At 42.3% G+C, this 10,712-nt stretch overlaps 2 protein-coding genes across 8 annotated transcripts in view; one reads left to right on the top strand and one right to left on the bottom strand.

The window, feature by feature from the left end:
• The window catches only part of PEX13 (peroxisomal biogenesis factor 13), a 33,010-nt gene extending 25,920 nt beyond the window's left edge, over positions 1-7,090 (bottom strand). The window contains exon 1 of the mRNA XM_010862964.1: positions 6,921-7,090. Coding sequence (XP_010861266.1) covers positions 6,921-7,012 — 92 coding nt within the window. The 5' untranslated portion in view covers positions 7,013-7,090. The remainder of the gene's footprint in view (positions 1-6,920) is intronic.
• An 82-nt stretch (positions 7,091-7,172) lies between these two features.
• Positions 7,173-10,712, top strand: part of PUS10 (pseudouridylate synthase 10) — an 83,969-nt gene continuing 80,429 nt past the window's right edge. For 4 of the 7 annotated variants that reach the window (XM_010862960.1, XM_010862959.1, XM_010862958.1 and 1 more), the window contains exon 1: positions 7,544-7,616. The gene's annotated coding sequence lies outside the window, so the exon portion shown is untranslated. The other 3 variants (XM_010862961.1, XM_010862957.1, XM_010862956.1) reach the window with 2 other exon arrangements.

The raw sequence follows: 10,712 nt of genomic DNA, 5'->3' as shown, positions 1-10,712 counted from the left end.
AGCCAAAGCAAAAGCAATCAGATCAGTCGCTCAGGTGTCCGACTCTTTGCAACCCCATGAATCGCAGCACACCAGGCCTCCCTGTCCAACACCAACTCCCGGAGTTCACTCAGACTCATGTCCATCGAGTCAGTGATGCCATCCAGCCATCTCATCCTCTGTCGTCCCCTTCTACTCTTGCTCCCAATCCCTCCCAGCATCAGAGTCTTTTCCAATGAGTCAACTCTTCGCATGAGGTGGCCAAAGTACTGGAGTTTCAGCTTTAGCATCATTCCTGCCAAAGAAATCCCAGGGCTGATCTCCTTCAGAATGGACTGGTTGGATCTCCTTGCAGTCCAAGGGATTCTCAAGAGTCTTCTCCAACACCACAGTTCAAAAGCATCAATTCTTCGGTGCTCAGCCTTCTTCACAGTCCAACTCTCACATCCATACATGACCACAGGAAAAACCATAGCCTTGACTACACGAACCTTTGTTGGCAAAGTAATATCTCGGCTTTTGAATATGCTATCTAGGTTGGTCATAACTTTCCTCCCAAGAAGTAAGTGTCTTTTAATTTCATGGCTGCAATCACCATCTGCAGTGATTTTGGAGCCCAGAAAAATAAAGTCTGACACTGTTTCCACTGTTTCCCCATCTATTTCCCATATGACTGATGATGGAAGTAAAGTCCAATGCTGTAAAGAACAACATTGCGTAGGAAACTGGAATATTAGGTCTATGGACCAATACAAGGATGTTGGCTATTTATGCTGGCTTATTTATAAATGACAGGATTGTCAACATGGGATTTAAAAAACTTCAACCAAATCATCAGGGCAAATTAAGAGTCTGACATTAAGCTGGATATAATATCTGTATGTTATAAAGGATAGGGAAGAACTTCATGGGAACTACAATAAAACATTACATAAGGTAAAAAAGGGATAAAATTTTCACCAATTTCACCTTACACAATAATCATGGATGAAAAGACTTACTTACCTATAAATGGAATTTCCAATAAAATATAAAGTTCTAATAAAAAAATCCCAGTAAGTCTTTTTATAAATGCTAAATGTAACAAAAGCAATTATGAAGTACAGCAATGCATGAAGGATCCTGACAAACCAAATATAAAAACTTATTATAAAGACAGTGTGGTGTTAGCATGCTGCTGTTGCTGCTAAATCGCTTCAGTCGTGTTTGACTCTGTGCAACCCCATAGACGGCAGCCCACCAGGCTCCCCAGTCCCTGGGATTCTCCAGGCAAGAACACTGGAGTGGGTTGCCATTTCTCCAATGCATGAAAGTGAAAAGTGAAAGTGAAGTCGCTCTGTCGTGCTCGACTCTTAGCAACCCCATGGACTGCAGCCTTCCAGGCTCCTCCGTCCATGGGATTTTCCAGGCAAGAGTACTGGAGTGGGGTACCACTGCCTTCTCCGGTGTTAGCATAAGTATAGATAAATAGCACAACAGAACATATCATGTGCTGTGTGCTAAGTTACTTCAGTCGTGTCTGACTCTTTGTGACCCCATGGACTATAGCCCACCAGGCTTCTCTGTGCATGGAATTCTCCAGGCAAGAGTACTGGAATGGGTTGCCATTTCTTCCTCCAGAGATCTTCCTGACCCAGGGATCAAACTGGGGTCTCCTGCATTGCAGACAGATTCTTTACTGTCTGATCCACCAGAAAAGCCAGAAATATAAAACAGATCCTAAATTTTATCATCAGAGAAGTGCAAATTAAATATAATTTCACACACATTAGATTCATAAATATAGTACTATAAAATAACATCAAGTGTTGGAAAAAATATAGAGAAACACAATACCTTGCTAGTGAAAATGTAAAAATTGGTATACAACCACTTTGAGGAGCATCATGGTAATAGTCAACAGTGGAAGATAAGCATACTCTTCCAACTAAGTAACTCACCTCTCAGAAAACCTCATGGAAATGTGAACAAGGAGAAAGACACAGAATGCTTACTGAAAGTAGTAGTAGCTTTAAACAACTAATTCTCTAATATATACACAGTTTACTTCTATATAACAGAATATGTATGCTCAGTCGTGCCTGACTCTCTTGTCACTCCATGGACTGTAGCCCGCCAGGTTCCTCTGTGGAATTTTCCAGGCAAGGAGTGGATTGCCATTTCTTCCTCCAGGGGATCTTCCCAACCCAGTGATCAAACTTGCATCTCCTGCACTAGCAGACAGATTCTTTACCACTGAGTCACCTGGAAAGCCCCTATATAACAGAATATTCTATGGCAATTAAAACATACTAGAAGAATACATTTTATAAAGCCTTGCTTTATCATGCTTTGCATACAGTGTGTTGTACAAATTGAAGATTTGTTGCAATCCCACGTCAAGACTAGGTATCTGCGCCATTTTCCCCCCAAACTTTTTAAAATTTTGTATTGGGGTATAGCCAATTAACAATGTTGTGGTAGTTTCAGGTGAAGAGCAAAGGGACTCAGCCATACATATACATGTATCCATTTTCCCCTAAACACCCCTTCCACCCAGGCTGTCTGCACCAATTTTTTTTTTTTTTTTTTTTAAACAGCATTTGCTCACTTTGTGTCTCTAAGTAACATTTTGGTAACTCTCACAATATTTCAAACTTTTTTGTTATTATTATATTTGTTATGGAAATCAGTGATCTTTAAATGTTACTACACTACTTGTTTTAGGACACCAAGAACTGCACTCATAGGACAGCAAACTGTCAAAATATATGTTGTCTGTGTTCTGACTGCTCCACTGACCAGCCTTTCCTCCAAAGTCTCTCTCTTTGCAGGATCCTCTTACTCTCTGAGACATAAAAATGTTGAAATTAGGCTAATCCACAACCCTACAACGGCTTCTAAGTGTTCAAGTCAAAGGAAGAGTCACAAATCTCTAACTTTAAATCAAAAGCTAGCAATGAGGGCTTCCCTGGTGGTACAGTGGATAACAATTGGCCTTGCAAGGCCGGGGACATGGGTTCAATCCCTGGTTGGGGAACTAAGATCTCACATGCTGAGAGGCAACTAAGCCCACACATCCATGTGCCACAGTGAAGATCCTGTGTGCTGCCACACAACTAAGACCTAATATGGCTAACATAAATAGATAAATATTTTTCTAGAAAACAAAAAAGTTAGAAATGAATAAGCTTAGTGAGGAAGGCATGCCAAAAGCCAAGACAAGCCAAGGGCTAGGCCTCTTACACCAGTTAGTCAAGTTGTGAATACAAAGGAAAAGTTCTTGGAGGATATTAAAAGTGCTACTCCAGTGAACATGTGAATAAGAAAGTGAAACAACCTTACTGCTGATACGACAAAAGTTTTAGTAGTCTGGCTACCTCAAATCAGCCATTAATATTCCCTTAAGCCAAAACCTAATCCAAAGCAAGGCCCTAACTCTTCAATGCTGTGAAGGATGAGAAAGGTGAGGAAGCTGCCAAAGAAACTTCTGAAGCTAGCAGAGGTTGGTTCACAAGGTTTAAGGAAAGAAGCTGTCTCTATAACAAGGGAGTGGAAGATAAAGCTGCAAGTGCTAATGCAAACACTCTAGCAAGTTATCCATTAATGAACGTGGCAATGCTAAATAATAGATTTTCAATGCAGACAAAAAACAGCCTTTTATGGAAAGAAGATGCCATTTAGGACTTTCATAATCAGAGGGAAGTCAGTATCAGGCTTCAAAGCCTCAAAGAACAATCTGTTAGGGGCTAATACAGCTGGTGACTTGAAGGTGAAACCAATGCTCATTTACCATTCTGAAAATCCTAAGATCTTTAAGAATTATGCTAAATCTACTCTGCCTATGCTGTTATCAGTGGAACAACAAAGTCTGCACTACAGCGTAACTGTTAACAATATGGTTTACTAAAAATTTTTAAGACCACTGTGGAGACCTCGTGCTTAGAAAAAAAGATTCCTTTCGTATTACTGCTCAATGACAACGCAAGTGGTTACCCAAGAGCTGACAGAATTGTACAAGAGTAATGTTGTTTTCATGCCTGCTAACAAATATCCATTCTGCAGCCCATGTATCAAAGAGGCATTTCAACTTTTAAGTCTGATTATCTAAGAAATAAATCTCATAAGGCTATAGCTGCCATAGATAGTGATTTCCATGATGGACTTGGGCAAAGTAAATTGAAAACCTTTCTGAAAAGTTTTCTTAACGGCACTTTTTAGATGCCATTAAAAACATCTGTGATACCTGGGACAAGTTCAAAATATCAATTTTAACAGGAGTTTGGAAGCAGATGATTCCAATCTTCACGGATGTCTTTGAGCAGCCCCAAAACTTCAGTGAAAAGAGTAACTGCAGATATGTTGGAAATAGCAAGAGAACTAAAGTGGAGCCTAAAGATGTAACTTTATTGCTGTAACCTCATGATTAGACTTCAATGTGTGAAAAGCTGCTTCTTATGGATAAGCAAAGGAAGTGGCTTCTTCAGATGGCATCCACTCCTGGTGAGGACATGAAGACTGTTGAAATGACAACAAAGGATATAGTCTATTATGTAAATCTAGTTGATAAAGCAGCATCAGAGTTTGAGAGGATTTACTCCAATTTTGAAAGACGTTCTACTGTGGGTAAGATGCTATCAAATAGGATTGCATGCTACAGAGAAATATTTGAGAAAGGAAGAGTCAACCAATGTGTCAAACTTCACCATTCTTATTTTTAAAAACTGCCACAACCACTCCAGCCTTCAGCAATGGGGATAAGACCCTCTACCAACAAAAAGATTACAACTGGTTGAAGGCTCAGATGATAGTTTGCAATTTTTTTTTAGTAATAAAGTATCTTTAAGGTATGTACATTATTTCTTTAGACAAAATGCTACTGTACAGACTTCAATAGAGTGTAAACATAACTTTTATATGCACTGGGAAACCAAAAAACTCATGCGACTTGCTTTACTACAATATTCCACTTATTGCAGTGGTCTGGAGCCCAATCTGCAATATCTCCCAGGTATGCCTGTACAGCTTATATGAATGAAAAAGATAAATTTCAAATAATACTTAGTGGAAAAACACTATGCAAACATACAGTTTGATAATATTTATTTGAAGTTTAAAAATACACTAAATAATACATACATACATATGTAATGTACACACAAACCCAAATACTAAAGTATAAAAACACTGGTGGTGTGGTTTAGTTCCTAAGTTGTGTCCAACTCTTGAGACCCCCATGGACTGTAGCCCACCAGGCTTCTCTGTCCACGGGACTTCCTGGGCAAGAATACTGGAGTGGGTTGCCATTTCCTCCTCTAACAAAAACATTATGCACAGTAAACACCAAATAGGGACAGTAGTTACTGTAGGAAAGAAGAATGGGAGGGTTTAACCGTTGCTCTAATTTTTATTTTGTAAAAGACCTGTGGCAAATCTGGCAAAATGTTACTAACTGCTTAAAGCTGGGAGTTAATACATGAGTATTTATCATCTTAGTCTCTACCAGTCTCTAGGTGTTTAACATATTACAATTCACATTTTCTTAAAAAGTGGGAAAATGGTTAATTTTACATAAACAGAACTTAACCAGAAGCAAGAATAAAAGTTTGCTCTTCCTAAGAGCAGTCCAAATTTTTAAAGAGAGTCAACCACTCATAAAAAAGGTAGCAGAAGGTGTCACCCAGCTTAACAGCATAATTAAACCTTATTACTTATGTGCCTATCATTATTAAATAAAGTAGCAATTGTGCTCAAACATCTTAATAAAAGATAACTAGATTTCAGAACATAGCAGAAATTCATTCCAGTATGTTCACGATTTCTATGTAAAGAAACATACCATAGTAGGTGATCTGACATTCCAGTCTCACCATCTGAATTAAGATGTCCAGATCCACAGACTTAGAGAACGAACTTATGGTTACCAGGGGCGAAGGGTGTGGGGGAGGAATAGATTGGGAGTCTGGGACTGCTATGTACACACTGCTGTATTTAGATAATCAACAAGGATCTACTGTACAGCACAGAGAAAACTGCTTAATATTCTGAAATAACCTAAATGGGAAAAGAATGTGAAAAAGGACACATGTATATGTATGACTGAATCACTTTGCTGTACACCTGAAACTAACACAACACTGTTGTTATGTTCCAAAATAAAATAAAACTATACTCTAATATAAAATTTTAAAAAATTAAAAAGAAGTCCCGATCCACCCAACACATATCACACAGGCCGTGAAATTCTCCTCTTTAATTCTATTTTAACCTTTTTTGAGTTGTAGATTCATTTAACACTGATTAAAATAAAAAAACCATAGGCCTTAGAAAAAAAAAATCACTCGCTATGTAGCACACAAAGGCCACCGTTAGGCCTCAGTTTTGAACTCCCGCTTTCAAGTTGCTTTCACCAATCTCTATCCGAAACAAGGCTGGGTTATGCTGGAAAAGAACGCAGAGCACAGGCTTGAGTTGTAGTTGCGTAAAAGTGACCTTTTGGGCTTTCACCAACTTGTAGAGAGATGGTTAAAGGCTTCAGAGACTTTGCTCCCTAATGAGAGGGGCTGGGCAAATGTCTCTCTCACCTACAAAGGACCGAAAGTCTCTTTAAGGTGGAGATGGCGGAGGAAAAAGAATCAAGCAGTTCAGTGTCCCTCAAAGAGAAGGGACACTGAAAAGAGAAAGGTACCTGCCCCTTGCTTCCGAGCACCCACACCCACACAGGCGCACAGGCACCCCCTGGAAAACGTCGCTATCGAGAGCTGCCGAATCAGAAACAGCTGTCTGACACCGAAACTACCCCTGCAGACGCCCCGGCTGCACCTCGACCCCCGAAAGGGTGCGGGTGGGAGCTGGTGGAGAGGGGGAGGGGACACCTGAGCACCAACAACGGCCACAACCGCCTCCTGCCAAGTCCGCGCTGCGGCCCACAAAACTCGCGGCCTGAAGAATCGCACACTCACTGGAAAGTGGGGCCGGGTCCTGGTCCCGGCCCAGTCCCCGGAATCCGGCGGGTCTCCCAGGGTTTCGGGGGAGGTGGCGGCTGGGACGCCATCTCCGCCTCCTCTCAGCTCCCGCTCGGAACTGGGACTCTCCAGGCCCCGGGACACCGGCCGCTTGAACGCCAGGCACAACTTGCAGAGCGCCGAGCCCTCCACCCGGACCGCCCCTGAAGTCAGGATGTGGCTCGTGGTGCTTTGCTGCTTGGGATTACAGTCTAGGTCTATACCACTAATCCATGGGAAGAAATGATCTCTTTTTATTCGTCTTAGAAAGAATTTCCATTCTAAACCGAGGATAAGAGTTCATCGATATTTCCGGCAGCGGCTACAGTGCCCCAGACGTCGGAGTCCCACGGAGGCTTCGTTGGGACAAGTCCCGCACCCTCCCGGAGTAATGCTCCACGCACTTCTCCCCCCGCGAAGGAGGCAGGGTGTGTTGCGACTGGCCAGGCATCTTGACTGATTTCCTTGCCAACATGCAGGGGAGAGAGAGTTCTCTCAGTCCTCGCGTGAGAGACCTGGTACTTTCGTTCTAAAGCTCTTGTTTCCTCGGGGAACAGAATTGCTAGACGCAATAGGTGCGTTGTCTTTAGTCTTCCCCGTTCTCTCCGAGGGCTGGAAGGGGTTAAATTTCAGGCTCCGGCGTCCTGGGAGAAGGTGAGGCTAGGAGGTCTGAGGTGAGGGGTTGCGGACTGGGTGCCGGAGAGGTGTGGATGGAGGGGATCGTTGCCTTCCTTCTGGAGAAGCTTTGATAGCAAGAAGGGGTGCGTGGGAAGTTTTTTGGATCTGAGTGAAGGGGAGAAGGGCTTGCTTGGTTGGCCGAAGACTCGAGGTTAGACCTGGGGATGAACTTTCTAGAAATTAGATTCCACTGCAGAGCGTATGGGTAGCGCGATGAAGTTACGAGCATCTCCTTATTTAAAAAATCCACACCCCACCCCACAAAACGAATTGACCCCCTTCTGTATGAAAATGAGTTTTAAAAGTTCCCAGGATGTGAGACTCAGCCTGGGTATTTTGCCTGCTCCTTTGCCATAAATAATTTCTGTAATCGTCGGAGATGTGAAGAGAAAATTCATCCTCTCCTCTAGTAAACCAGGGACCGGGCGAGTTACCGCTGGTTTATGGAGAAGAGACTCTAGGGATCCTGACACCTGGGAAGAGGTTCTGTTGCAATATGTTCCAGTTGTTTGTGTACACACGTAAACTAAAAGCAACTTGAAGGCAACCAACAATGAAGACCGTACAGCACGGGATGTATTTCTCAAGGCTTGCCTTCAAAGAGAAGAAATCTAATATGCAATAACTGATTTCTCATGTTTTATGAAATCCTATCATTTCAGCGCTGTACACTTGAATCCAAATTTAAGGCACAGCCTATTTTCTCCCAACAGTGTTAACATGCTTGGGAAGTCGCTAGATGGTTGCCAGATAAAAATGATCTTGCTGCTGCTGCTGCTGCTACTGCTAAGTCCCTTCAGTCGTGTCCAACTCTGTGCGACCCCATAGACGGCAGCCCACCAGGCTTCCCCGTCCCTGGGATTCTCCAGGCAAGAACACTGGAGTGGGTTGCCAAAAATGATCTTGAGAAGTTTCTAAATCCACTAACATAATTACAGAAGAGGGTTTTGTTCTGCTTTTTAAGACCTCTTCAAATTACTCAAGTCGGGAGTTTTCCTAATTCTAAACAGGTTTGAGAATTTTATTATGATGTGTCATTTATTGACTTGCCTGATACTTTCATTCTAGTCAACCCACTAGAGGAACAAACATTGTCTTTAAGCCAAAGGAAAGGTAAAACATACATTTTAACAAAGAGTAAAGTCTCCAGTGAAACCTTCGGTACAAAGTGTCCTTTTTAAACATCACTCATGGATTTTTTTTTTTTTTTGGTCAGGAGGGTTTATTTGTTTCTCTTTCTAATTAAAGCTTAATTCTCAATTAAATGAAATCCTTAACCTTAGCTAATGGAAAGGAGAAAAGATAAAGGGGCAAGATAGAGACAGTTTCTCTGTGAGGCCAGTGCATCAGGGATACACTTTAAATGCTGACAATCAGCTTCTTAAAGAATGCCAACCCCTTCTCTAACAGCACCAAACTGTTAGATTAAATGGACTAGGGGAAGAGATTCAGATCTTTTGTAAATAATGGTCACACAGAGCTTCTTTTTGTAAAGAGTGTTCTCCACATACTCTTTACTTCAGTTCAGTTCAGTCACTCAGTCGTGTCCGACTCTTTGCAACCCCTTGAATTGCAGCACGCCAGGCCTCCCTGTCCATCACCAACTCCCTGAGTTCACTCAGACTCACGTCCATCGAGTCGGTGATGCCATCCAGCCGTCTCATCCTCTGTCGTCCCCTTCTCCTCCTGCCCTGAATCCCTCCCAGCATCAGAGTCTTTTGCAATGAGTCAACTCTTCACATGAGGTGACCAAAGTACTGGAGTTTCAGCTTTAGCATCATTCCCTCCAAAGAACACCCAGGGCTTATCTCCTTTAGAATGGACTGGTTGGACCTCCTTGCAGTCCAAGGGATTCTCAAGAGTCTTCTCCAACACCGCAGTTCAAAAGCATCAATTTTTTGGCACTCAGCTTTCTTCACAGTCCAACTCTCACATCCATGCATGACTACTGGAAAAACCATAGCCTTGACTAGACAGATCTTTGTTGGCAAAGTAATGTCTCTGCTTTTGAATATGCTATCTAGGTTGGTCATAACTTTCCTTCCAAGGAGTGTCTTTTAATTTCATGGCTGCAATCACCATCTGCAGTGATTTGGAGCCCCCCAAAATAAAGTCTGCCACTGTTTCCACTGTTTCCCCATCTATTTCCCATGAATTGATAGGACCAGATGCCACGATCTTCGTTTTCTGAATGTTGAGCTTTAAGCCAACTTTTTAACTCTCCTCTTTCACTTTCATCAAGAGGCTTTTTAGTTCCTCTTCCCTTTCTGCCATAAGGGTGGTGTCATCTGCATATCTGAGGTTATTGATATTTCTCCCGGCAATCTTGATTTCCAGCTTGTGCTTCTTCCAGCCCAATTCTTTACTTTCCAAGCTCCAATTTACTTGGGCAACCCTAAATCAGTGTTTCCCAATCTGGGTGTTTTCACTGGTGTGTCCAGACAGACCTGATTTCCTTCCCTGCCTCTCCCTCCCAACTGCACATATTTAACTGAATTAGAACCCAGCCACAGGCAATCTGTTGTTTGTAGTCTTGCCTGCTCAACTGATTTTTATGGTGAAGAATTCCATAGAACTATCTACCTGTCTTCATTATTTTCTGTTAAGGATCTACTCTTGATAAGTGGCCACAAACATTTAGAAACTTGCATTTAGTAGTGGGTTTAAAAGGTTAGAAAACATAAACTGATTCTAAGAGTCACATCTTCATAGTAAGCAGTTGGTAAGAGTTTCAGTCTCCCACTCATATTAAGCAAGTTCGTTTGAATTATGACATTGCACAAATTAAAGGTGCCAGTTGTTTATCAGTACCTCAGTACCATTACTGGGAGAAGGCAATGGCACCCCACTCCAGTACTCTTGCCTGGAGAATCCCATGGACGGAGGAGCCTGGTGGGCTGCAGTCCATGGGGTCTCGAAGAGTCAGACACGACTGAGTGACTTCCCTTTCACTTTTCATTTTCATGCATTGGAGAAGGAAATGGCAACCCACTCCAGTGTTCTTGCCTGGAGAATCCCAGGGACGGGGGAGCCTGGTGGGCTGCTATCTATGGGGTCACACAGAGTCGGACA

The sequence above is a fragment of the Bison bison genome, unplaced genomic scaffold (genome assembly GCF_000754665.1).
Source record: "Bison bison bison isolate TAMUID 2011002044 unplaced genomic scaffold, Bison_UMD1.0 scf7180017864486, whole genome shotgun sequence".
Lineage (NCBI taxonomy): Eukaryota > Metazoa > Chordata > Mammalia > Artiodactyla > Bovidae > Bison > Bison bison.
Note: the sequence above shows the minus strand (reverse complement) of the source record. Positions and strands in the feature narration are given on the sequence as shown.